This window comes from Alligator mississippiensis, chromosome 14, assembly GCF_030867095.1.
Source record: "Alligator mississippiensis isolate rAllMis1 chromosome 14, rAllMis1, whole genome shotgun sequence".
In the NCBI taxonomy this organism is placed as follows: domain Eukaryota; kingdom Metazoa; phylum Chordata; order Crocodylia; family Alligatoridae; genus Alligator; species Alligator mississippiensis.
In genome coordinates, this window is record NC_081837.1 from 15,946,831 (window position 1) to 15,959,295 (window position 12,465).

Consider the following 12,465-nt stretch of genomic DNA (forward strand, 5'->3'; position numbering starts at 1 on the left):
GGCTCTGTTTCAATTAAAGCGTCTGTGTGCATAGAAACCCATAGATTTTGTAAAAAAAAAAAAAAAAAAAAGTCTTTTTACAGAGCAAAAAACCGAGGCCGTATTTGACACACTACTTCAATTCAATTAATTATTAGCATTGCTATTACTGTTCACACATTTGTTTGCTTCGGGTGGGAAGCGGCGCCCGGCCCGTCTCGCCGCCGCCGGGAACGCAGAAGCGAGCAGGCAAGTGAGCAGCGCGAAGGCGAGCGTCTGGAAATGGTCTCTCCACGAGACGAGTGGCTGTTGTGGGTATTTCCGTGTGTGTCCTTACAGGCTACAACGCTTCGCTGGCTGTTGCTTTGCTGTTGTTGGGTGTGTTTTGTTTTTTTTGGGGGGGGGAGGGTTGTTTTGGGGACATCTCTAGGCTGCGTCTCCCGGTGTCACATGCACACATCCCTCCGGAGTGTTTTCCCACGTCTGTCCCAGCCTGCCCGGGCGCCGGGCTCGGGGGGCTCCGAGGACGCGCGTTTGATCCTCCTGCGCCTGCCTGTCCCGCGGCTTCCCCGCTCGGCTGCAGCCTGCCCGCGCCGGAGCGCCGTGCCCGTGTGTGAGCCGTGCCCGGGAGGCGGCCCGGCCCGGCCCGGCCCCGCTCCGCTCCGCTCCGCCCGTGCGCGCCGGCAGCGAGTCGGTCTCCGCTGCGCCGCACCGCGCCGCGCTCCGCTCCGGGCCGGGCGCGGGCTCCAGGCCGGGATTTGGGCGCTCCCTGCCCGCCTCCCTCCCTCCCCCCTCCCCCCCGCCCGGCTCCCTCCCCCTCCCCCTCCCTCCCGGCTCCTGAACTCCAGCCCCTCTCTCTCTCTATCAGCCGCTCACTCTGTCTCAATATGTCTCAAGATGGCGGCCAATGTGGGATCGATGTTTCAATATTGGAAGCGCTTTGATTTACAGCAGCTGCAGGTCAGGCTTCTCCGCTCGCCCCCCCCGGGCCGGGCCGCGCCGCCGGGCCCCGCCGCCGCCCCCCGCCGGGCCCGGCCCCCCGCCGCACCGCCCAGGGGAGCCCCCCGCTCCGCCCGGCCCCGCTCCCCCATTGATAAGCGGCGTGATCAGAAATTGATCCTCTTTGTTCAATTCATCGATCAGCCCAAGATGGCGCCGGAGCCTCCGCGCTGCCGCCGCTCGCCCGCCCGCCCGCGCTGTCCCGGGCCGCCGGCGCCAGGGCCGGGCCGCGCCGCGCGGGGCCGAGCAGGGCAGCGCAGGGCAGGGGGGGGCAGCCCCCGGCCCCCGGGGTGGAGGGAGCCGGGGAAAGTTTCCCGAGCGCCGGGACTTTGTGCGGGGCGCCGGGAGCCGCCGGCTGCAGCCTCTGAGCGGCCGGGGCTGGGGGCGCTGTGGCGCCGGCGCACGGGGCTTTTAAAGCGGCCCGAGCCGCCCGGAGCCGGGGCCCCCCTGCCGCCCTCCCTCAACCCCCCCCGCCGGCCGGGTGCAGCTCGCGGCGGAGGTGGGCGCGCTGCCCCGGCGCGGGGGGGACCCGCTGGGCTCCGCGGTGTCGCTGGTGCGGGCCCGGCTCGGGGCTGCTCTCAAGTTGGAGCCGGGCGCGGGGCAGCTCCGGCACACGCCGGCCGGCCGGCGGGAGGGAGGGGACAGGCTGCTCCCCGGCCGGCTCCGGCTCCGGCAGCGCTGAAGTTGCGGGGACCGCAGGGGGCTGCTTGTGCGCGAGGCGGGCAGGGGCTGCGTCCCCGCCCGCCCGTCCCGGGAGGTCCCTCGCTCTCCTGATCCGCGGCCAGGCCCGTTCCGCTGCCCCCCTCCTGCCCGGGACCTTCACGTGGCTGCTCCCAAGCGCTTCGCAGCCCCGGCCCCTCCGGGACAACCGCTTGTTCCCCGGCTTTTCCTCCAGGTGCGAGCTCTAGCTCGGGTATAGGGAAGGCCTGGAGATGGCGGGGGGGGGGGGTGGAGAGGGTGAGGAATAGGTGTCCCTTTTTCTTGCCGATCAATAGTTTTGCGATCTGTTTTTCTTAGTTGATTGGTTCAGGGGGGTGGAGGGGGGAAGCCCTGCCTCTAAATCTAGAAACGCCTGGAGTTTAAATAAATTGGCTCCCAGGCTTTGGCTGCCCACCCTTCACCCCCGCCGAGGAGCCCGTGTACAGCAAGTGCCTGCGTGTGAGCTCAGAGCGCAGGCAGCCTGCGAGGAGCCGGAAATATGTTACATTGATGTTTGGCATAGCTGCCGTCAAGTTACAGGTGAGGGGAGGTTGTCAGGAAGGGTTTATAGCGGGGGGACGCATTAAAAAGTGAAAACGGCAGGAGTACGGGGGTAAGCCGAGCTTCCTCGGGGATCTGCGTGGGGATAGCGATCTGCTTCCCAGGGGTTTTGCCAGGGTTAATGTAGTTAATATATGAACAGCACTTTGGGAAAAAAGAAAAGAAAAGTGCTTTATAAGTGCATAATATTATCTGTAGCAAGTGGCTGGTGCCCTTTGACTTTCAGGTGGATTGGGGCGGGGGGTGGTGGTGAAGTAGCTTTTTGTTTTACTTTTTCCGTTTTACTGTGTTTTTAAAGGTTTTGGATTAAGGTAGTCTTGGCTGAACTTTCCTAACTTGAAAGGATTCTTAATAGTGACCCAGAATACCTACAGGAATACAGAAAATGAGATCCAGATGCAGAATTGTATAAAATAAAATGGATTAAATTAAGATGTATTTAAACATGGGCTGACAACTTTAATTGTAGATGCTTACTCTTGGTTATGTATGTATACAATTGTACTTGCTTAGAATGGGAAAATAAGCGCTCCTAATTTGACTTTGTTAATGTAACATTTAACACCGGAGAAAAGCTTCTAAATATATTTCCTATTTAAAAAAAAAAAAGCTTCAACAAATGTTTATTGATTAAAACATATTACTCTAAAGTATCTATCATGTAAATTAAATTTTAGAATGTAATGAACACAGCCAAATGGCATTTTGATAGATTGTTCTATTCTGTTTTTAGTAAAAATAGCTCACTTTTATCATAATTTAATTCCCGTGCATACTGTAAAACCCGTTGTGGAGTATTAATGTATAAACCTTAATCTCGTTTTTGCAGACTAAAAGTGACAGTCTGACTTCAGCGAGGATAGGTTTCTTTTTGAGCCATCCTGGCGCTACATGTTTGGACTCACTAGAGCACTTCTGCCTTATTCACTGCTTATTACAAACTTGATACAGTTTGCGTCCTGGGTGGATCTTGACTGCATGCCCCTTGGCTTCATTAGGGAGGGAATCTGTATGTCATCAACTTTGTACAGTTTTTGCCTATGGAGGTATTTTGAGGTGAAGAGCATATTCAAACAACCCCTTTCTTCAGGTGTAGGAATTAATTATATTTTATTATTTATTTCGGATAACTTTTTATCCCTATGTTTACGGTGAATTAAGAGAAGAATTTATGCTCTGTTTCTGGAAAGCCAGTGCTTTTTTATGACTCGGTATTTGGGGTAAAGTTGAGCTTTACAGCACTTTCTGCAGGTGGCATTTTCCCACATATATGTAGGGTGTGTTAGAGGATGGGATTGCAGAAATGTAAATGTTGTCCTGTCTGTACTTTCCTTATCCCAACCCCAGTGGGAGATTGTGTACCTTTTATAAATAACACAATCCCACCTGTGCTCTTTCAGCTAGAACGCTTCATATTGCTCTGGTTGTAGTTTGAGACCAGCTATGAGGCTGTTTTCATTCCAAACTGTTGCTTTTTCCCTAGAAAACCTGCAAGAACTAAGGTGAGACTTCCTGATCCCAGAAATAAGGGACAAAAACAGGCATGTTCATGATTTACTGGAAGCTGCCCTTCTGGATTGTGCTAGAGAGCCCTGCTTGCCCCTGTTGAGTCTTTACCTACACTATAATATAAAGCAGTGGGTATCAACACTGCCGTGAAGATTGTTGTATCAACATTAACTTAAGAAAAACAGAGCCAAGAAAACTTTTTGGGTTTAGCTGTTATTACTATTATTTTTATCATTAATAATAATAATAACTTCTCTTTCCATTGAGTTACTTTTGTTTATAGAAAGAATGATATCAAGACTTGGAGGCAACCTACACAATCCAAGAGTTTAAACAACAGATATCAAACACAGAAACATGGTTTGACAGATGTCAAACATGGTCTGTCTCTTCACCTTAAAACCAATGGTGAAAACTGTTGAAAATGGGTCAGCTGATCTGCAGTGTTCAACCCCTTTTTTTGCTAGTAGAGGTCAATTTTACTTTTTAAAGCAACTGAGGAAAATGGATGAAATCTCTACACCATTTGACACCTTGTTGAAGGTGGGAAGTATATTTGAACCTAATGTGAAGCAAGTCACAGCGTATGGCTTCAGAGACAGATCCTTGGAAACACTGGGGTGTCATGGTATAATGAGTATGTTTTAAATACCTGGAAGAATTGTTAGAGGTGTGCTGTTGCTCTGAAGAGTTTCAACAACTGTCTTGGTATTAGGCAGTCATGTAATCTTAACTCTTATCCTGTTGTGTAAGTAAAGATGATTATCATGGAAAAGTATGGCCCTCTTAAGTCTGTAATGTTTTGTGCTAGTTATTCATCAACTTAATCATTATATTGATAGTCTTAAGGGACAGATCAACAATATGAGACACTCCCATGGGCACAGCATAAAATCCTTAGCTGATGGGCTTAAATAGGTATAACAAGTGGACATAATTTGTTCCTTGGTAGTTTAATTTCTAGTGGTGATTCATACGATTGTCCAGTTTCAGGTTGAGTTTCAAGGCTAATGGAAATTGTTTGGAAAATAGACAGTAATGATTGCACGTGAAACTTGCCAATACACATGGAATCAGAGGATGCCATCGCTGTATCTCGTCACTCTTGAGGGCAGATGTACCTTTTAACTTTAGAAAGCAAATAATACTTGTAATGGTGCTAAAGAGAACTGTTATCCTAGCAAACAAGAAAATCTTCCATAAACGTTTTGGCTTGTGTCTAGGTATTGCATTACATATTGCAAAAGTAAGGATGAAGCATTAACTCAGTATGCATGCTGCCACCAATTGTTTAAAGTAGACCCTTGATAGTCTCCATTTTCAAGTTCATAAAAAAAATCTTGTAGATTATCTAAGTAGTCATGAACAGAGTTTAGATACCAAAACAGCATTTAATTGGATACAGGTGAAAATCTTGGTATCCTATAGCTGAATTTGATTTTACCAAAACACCAGTCTGTTTGCTTATGGTTGTCCACTTTACTTCTAATACACCAGAAGAGAAATTAAGAATCACATCTTCCTATTAACTTCTACCTCTTCTCTTGTAAGTCACTGTGAAAAGTTGTAGTTTCTAGCCTGGGGGTTAGATAGTAGTGTATTCTCCTTGCTGGTTATTAATGATGGTAACTATATACAACGTACCTTTTTAAGCACTTATCCAGTATGCATAGTTTGTTTAGCTTTGCAGCACAGTGATGTCTCATAGTTTTACCTGTTTGGATTACCGTAGCCATCAGTTATCTCCATATTGTTTGTGCACAAACTGCTTAAGTGCATAGGTACCTATTTGACCCCACTGTCCACTTTGTAAGATAATCATGCAGTATAACTGCATACTCAGTGAGACTGATTAGCGCCCTCAATTTCAAGGCCTTTTGAAGGATCCTTGAAATGACCAGATCTTGTCAATTTCAGGGTTGGTATTAAAAGGATACCGTTCTGAGAAACAAGGTAAGGAGCCTTAATGAGGCAGGAAAGGCTTAGTGCAGGCTGTTCCTGTAGTTAATGAGCATTGTTTCTATTGAGTTTGGATGAGTACTTATTCCAACTAAGTGCATAACCTTTTTTTTCAGTCCTGAGGCTACACACTTAAATGGAATATGCTACATTCATCAAGAGAAGAAGCTATATGGTCTATAACTACATTCCTACTTTCATGATCGTGGGGTTTTCAGACCCAGTGAAAACAGCATAGTTCTGCTATAGCAAGAGGGTTAGGGTTTGGGGACTCGATTCAGGGGGTTTGCTTTCTTGCTCTCTTACAGTATTTTGCTTTGAAACTTTCTGTAGGAGTTTAGAATGTGATGCATTGATTCTAGGTAGTGTTTCCTGTGGAGTGGGAGCGCATCAGCCTAATTTATAGGGAGACTCTTTCCCTCCTTCCCTCCCTCCCTCCCCAGGAGAAACACAATGTGGAGACTAGTTGCTGAGCCAGTTTGTAGAAGGTTTGGCTCTAATGGAAGAGTTACAGAGCACTAGTAATTGATCCATAGTTAAGGTTATAACTTAATTTTCATTGCAAGCCTGGTATGTATGTGTGTGTATATAGATTTTAACTTTCCTTCCCTTCCTCTTCACTCCCTAGAGTCATAAACCTCAAAATGAAAACTGGCTTGTCCTTGAGGTAATTTTTTTGTAAATAAATTGTTTTGATACAGAATTAAAACAAGGTTCCAACTCTGTTTCTCTTCCCCCCCACCCCCACACAGATACTTTGTTACCAGAACTTAAAAGAGAATGATTCCTACATTTTATGAGTTTGATTTTACAGTCCTTTTCATTTTAACAGCATTAGAAGCTTTCTGAACAAGGGCTATGCCACTGGGCCTTATATGATAGTATCAAATATATAACAGGTAAAACAGTTGTTACAGATTTCAGCTCTGGTAGACACAGGTATTCTTTATTTGACATCTAACTTCAAAGAACAGAGGGGGATCGCAGGAAAGATGGACTGTTGTAAATAGGAAAAGAGTGTACCATAGACTAAGTGTTGTAGCAGTCTGCCGTGATCGTGTTTTTAACATGAACAAACTTAATGAAGTACTTGCAGGTAGAAAACACAAACTTTTTTTTTTTCCTTTGGCTTGGCCATTCTTGCCAAGACATTAACAAGTGAGGGTGTGCTAGATTTTCATTTACCTCAAATGAGACTCTTGGACCTTAGCAAGCAACTGACTCCTCAGTATCAAGAGTGGAAAACACACTTTTCCTAGAAACTTTTGCAGTGCAGACGCTTGTAAAAGTTGCAGAACCTATATCATAGCAGAATCTATAATTTTCAGTTTGTGATCTAGCTTTCCATGTTGACCTTGTTTGTACTAGTCTGCTTTTGCTTCAAGAAGTTCTGTCAGGGAGCAACTGTTAGTGTGTATGCACAGCTGCACAGCGTTTGATGGCTTCATCCGGCTTCACTACAGCAACTGTACCGGCAGGGTGTAAAATGCACCTGTGGTAGGCACAGCTGCTTAAAGGGGCAATGGCAGTGGGTATGGGTGTGTCCGCAGATGCCATCTAGCAGCAGAAGCCTTCTTTTGGTCAGAGAACTGGTTACTCTGGCATGAAGAAAGGGGTCTGCCACCACAGGAGAGCTGTTAGTGTGGATGCACTCATGGTCTTGCTGACAGAACTATGTAATATAGATCAGCGGTGTCAAGATTTTGGCCCCATAGGTCAGATGAATGGCACAGGGCTAGTCCGCAGGCCCCATGCTGCCCCTACCTGTCCAGCTGGGGTCTGGCCCTGCACACCCTATCTAGTGTGGAGGACCACAGCCTGCAGGGACCCCACAGATTCGTGGGGAACTCCATGGACTGAATGACCCAGTGCTGGGGGATGGATCTGGCCTATGGGCCAGGGGCAGAGGGATGGATCTGGCCTATGGGCCAGGGGTAGATCATGCCTTAATTTACATGAATTTAGATCTTGCAGACATTAACTGAACTGGCTGGTGGTTTAATAGCTAGTGGTAGGGGGAATGTTCCTTTGTCACATTTGTATTGGACTCTTTCTGTGGGAGCAACTAAACAAAACTAGAAGTAATACAAAGGAAGAATATACCAGTTTGCTTCTGTTGTTAACAGAGGATGAAAACTATTGTAAAATGAATAAGTAGATGGAGGCTCAGTCTGAACAAATTTAAGAATGGATAAACGTAAAGACAATTTATACGGAAAGTAGACCAGTGGTTCTCAACCTGTGTAGATGCAGGGCACCCCTGCATAACATTTTTTCTTTTATTTGGCATCACCTGGGTTGAGAACCACTGTTGTGCTGCTATGATTTACTTTGCTTGTTCTCAGTAGGGGTCATGCTGCTGCTGCCAGAGCCAGGTGGAACTGCCTTGTGTTCCTTGTATGGAGTCAGACCTGGAAGGGTTGCAGCAGGAACACGTGCTCCTATCTGTATTAAGGTTATCTGATAAACCTTAAAGCAGGTAGGAGTGGCCAGTCCTTCTGCAGCCCTTCCCATGCTTCTCTCAGAAACAGAAGCATGTGGGACAGTTCCACCTGTTCATAGAAAATAAGGGAGAGGCATCACTGAAGAAGACTTGAAGCTGAACGGGATATTTCAAACAGGACATGAGGATGAGGAAACAAGAACTGGCGTATAGAGGAGTGGAATGTGTAGGCCTCTAAAGTACCCTAGGACAACTGAGCATCATGGTGAGAGACTTGGACTTCTCAAGAAATATGAAAGGAAATTAGACCTCACTACCAGTGTAGTTAATAACATCTTAAATTATTAAAGCCAAAATGAAAATTTAATAATTATAAGAAAAAAAAATCTCTCACTTTACACTATATATACTGTTCATTTACTACTTTTCTCTCTGCCTGGATAATGAAAATACACTAGTCATTTTCATTTTTGTTTCTAGCCTTTTTTTCTTTCTAATCCTTCAGCAGTACAAAACATGTAGGTTGTAGAAGAAGGCAGAACTCTGAACAAATACTTATTTCATTAACATTTAATTTGGTAAATATTGTTAATTTATAGGTCTCGCTCTCAAAATATAAATGTTTTGACCTAAACTGATAACAGCCCTTTAAGATCTCCTTTAAATTCTTGGATTTAGTAAAAGCAAGTACAAACTGTGGAATTGGTAGGATCCACAGATTTATACAGCTTTTGCTTATGACTTTAATATGGCAGGCCTTATGCACCATTATTCTTGATCCATTCTGTAACGATTTAGCAGAACATATTTATTCATGCTGAAATAAACTCTAGTCTAAACTTTGTAAAGTAAGACCAAGAAGACAGCAACGGTGCATCAGTTTAAGGCTAGTGCACTACCCCAGACCTTGTTTTAAAGACTGTATGTTTTAGACTGTGGTGTTGGCAGCATGTATGCCACAAGTGGCACAGGCAACTTCTGTGTGTAATGCAGCAAGTTAGGGAGGGCCAGGTAATACAGTAGCAGATGGGGCAGGGAGCAGAATGGGGAGGAGCAGGTGGGGCAGGGGAAGAGGGTTGGAGTGGCACTTGAAGGGGACACAGGACTTAATTTGTGGTGTGCTTGCCAATAAGGTTGATCTCTACTCTTTTAGACTCAAGATCCCTTTATGGCAAAGGTGGGCAATTATTTGAACTGGAGGGTCACTTAGGGAGTTTTGGTGAGCTGTTTGTGTGGGGGAGGAGGGGTGCTTGACCTAGCCCACGACAGCTAACCAAAACTCCATAAAAGGCTCGTGCTTGGCCAGGCAGCCGAGATGGGGCCGTGGGCAGACAGGGCTGGGGCTAAGATTGGGATTGCAGGGCAGTGCCATGATCTAGTCCCTGCATGCCCCTGTAATAGGCACTGGTTCTGTGGGCAGGAACATGCAGAGAATGTCACAGCTCTGCCCTGGGCCCCAGCCCTGTGCTGTCACTGCCCAGTGATCCTGGGGTCTCCATGGGACCCTTGTGGACCTGCACAGGCAGGTCACGTGGCTGGGCAGATGGGATGGGAATGTGAGTGGGGAGCAGCGTCGGAGCGGGATGGGCAGGCAGGGCCAGGACTGGAGTTGGGATATGGGGCAGTGACAGTGTGGGGCTAGGGCCCAGGGCAGAGCCACAATCTGTTCCCTGCACACCTGCCCATAGAATCAACACCTGTTGAAGGGATGTACAGGCAGCTCATTGTAGCTCTGCCCAGGCCCTGGCCCAATGTTCCCTCTAAGGTATAGCGGTCCGTGAGCGTGCTGCTTCGGTCTGTTCCCTAATTAGTCCCTTCTCCCCCTTTTGGCATTCGCCCTCTTCACACTTATGCTTGGACGTTGTAAAATGAATATAAAGACGAATGCATTTTAGGGAGTAGAGGATTGGGTATTCATTTGGAATTCATTTATTTTTATTTTTCACTTATTAATATGCCTGATAACCAACTTAACTTGTACCATTTCTAGCTTTGCTGCACCATATATTTCATATATTGGCAGTGTATAAATAGAGAAGGCCCTCAAAGCCAGGAACCTCAGCCCCTGTCCCCGCATTGCCTCTGGGAGCGGAGCCTCACCTCCTGGAGTGAGGAGTAATGTAGTGTTGGGGTTGGGGAGCGGAGCAGTTTTCCCGCGCCAGTGAAGCCCACGCCAGCCCCCACCTCACCACCAGGAACGGAGCAGTGTCCCGGTCCCAGCCCCAGCCCCATCATCACCGCTGGGAGTGGAGCGGTGTCCTGGTCCTGGCCCCAGCCCCTGCCTCGCCTCGCTGCTGGGAGCGGAGCAGTTTCCTGGCCCCAGGCCCTGCCTCGCCTCGACCTGCCTTTCCTCACCTGGAGTGAGGAGGTACGTGGTGTTGGGGCTGGGGAGAGAAGCAGTTTTCTGGCACCGTCAGAACCCATGCCAGCCCCCATCCCCATGCTGGGGCTCGCAAGCAGAGCAGTTCCCCAGCGCCAGCCCCCGCCCTGCCTCACCTCGCTTCGCCTCCAGCGGCACATGTCCTCAGGGAGGAACTGCTGCCTGAGCTTACCTTGGTAAGTGTCCCACGCTGGCCTTGGTGTCTCTGCCATGCTCAGCTTGTTGCCTCTCGAAGCCACACTCCAGCTCCTCACCTAGTGGGTGCATGGCATTAATGAGCTTGTGCGCTGCATGGTTTTAAAGCATGTGCAGCTGCGCATGCACGCAGCTTAGAGGGACCCTTGCCCTGGCCCTGCATTCTCACTGCCCCATGGTCACACCCCATGATCCCAGCCCCAGCCACCAGTCCCGCTCCCGGACGTTGCTTTCTGCCCACCTGCAGCCCATACAGCCAAGTCTGCTTGTCTGCATGCCCTGCCTGCGTGGGTCCTGTCCCTGGTAGTGGGTGCAGGGCTGATCAGCCAGGGTTCCCAGGCAGTGGGGGCCAGGTCCAGCAGCAGCCAGAAGGAACTTCTGCCAGGAAGCAAGTCTGGCTGCTGTGCCACCCCAGCCCTGCTGCACATGTGGGGGTGGTGGAACCAACCGCATGCAGCATAGCCTGGGCTGCCCCCCATGCCTGGGCTGGGTGGCACCGAGGGATCCGCCACAGGCCAGACAGAATCGCATAGTGGGCTGTATTTTGCCCACCCCTGCTTGAGAGAGAGAGAGAGAGATTAGAGGGAGAATCTCTAATCTCTCTCTCTCTTCCCCCCCAGTGGCTTTGTCATCACGATAGTAATGACTTTGTGAAATTAGTTGAAGATTTCTGTTTTGTGCTTGGGCGTTGTGGCACATCTCTTCCCACCTCTGCTCACTTGACCTCTGTGCATTTATTTTCTCTTTTAGCATGCATGTTATTGATAGTGACCTTGCTTCATAAAGCGTTTTGACATAAGTGGATGAAAGGCTCTGTGTTACCACTATGCAAATTTCTTATTTTATTATTCCTTTTTGATTTTTGTACCTATGTAGATAAAGAGGACTTTAGTTTTCAGGCTGAAGGTGTACATCTTTCTCCAACACTAACTTATTTTTTTTTAACAGAGAAAACACACAAGTAAAAGATGTAGCATTTCTAAATGTTGAATTCCTAAACTTTCAGTCTGTTGCTAGCAGCAATATGTCTCTCGAAATGAATAGGAGCATGAAAACTTCTGAGTGGTTAAATATGTCCTAGTGGCTGTAAGAAAATATTATTTGCAAGTAGTTACAAAATGTTGCTGTCCTCATACGTGCCTTCTGTTTAAAAGCATATTGTTCTACCTATATCATGACTGTTTCTCATCCCTTGAGGGCATGATGTTGGATGTTTCAAAATTTTCTTTAGATTCTTAAAGCACATGCAAAATGTACAATATGAATCTCTAATAAATAGACTATGTACTAATATACAACAGTTTGTGTTTGCATCATTTAAAAGTGCAGTCATTAGTTAATTGCTGTCACTTGTAATAGGATTGAAGTAGTTCTCTGTGTTTTGGGGAGTGTGGGGAAGATATATCTATAACACTTTTTAGTTAAATGGAAATCTCCATTAACTGTCAGTTTTTAATTATTCTAGCCAAGCCAGCCTCTGCTGGTTATAATGATAATAACCAGCCTCTGCTGGTTATGATAATTATAAACTGCAGTTTTGAAACACAGGTCTGATGCATCAGATTGCAGAAGATGGTGAAAACTCAAAGCTATTTTATGAAACGTGTTAGATTAATATCTGAAGTCCTCAGTTCACTGAACGAGTATGATATGGGAGATTGAAGTTTTTCCATAGCACCCCTTGTGTCTCATAGTATTCAGCTCTTGTAATCCAAATATCCATACTGTTTTAACCAAGACT

General features: G+C 47.3%; 1 protein-coding gene across 9 annotated transcripts in view; it reads left to right on the forward strand.

The window, feature by feature from the left end:
* The first annotated feature begins 780 nt into the window (after positions 1-780).
* The window catches only part of CUX1 (cut like homeobox 1), a 415,956-nt gene continuing 404,271 nt past the window's right edge, over positions 781-12,465 (forward strand). For 4 of the 9 annotated variants that reach the window (XM_059717046.1, XM_059717048.1, XM_059717049.1 and 1 more), the window contains exon 1: positions 783-939. In XM_059717046.1, coding sequence (XP_059573029.1) covers positions 877-939 — 63 coding nt within the window. In that variant the 5' untranslated portion in view covers positions 783-876. Of the gene's footprint in view, positions 940-2,056; positions 2,218-12,465 lie in introns of those variants that run through there. The other 5 variants (XM_059717047.1, XM_059717050.1, XM_059717053.1 and 2 more) reach the window with 4 other exon arrangements.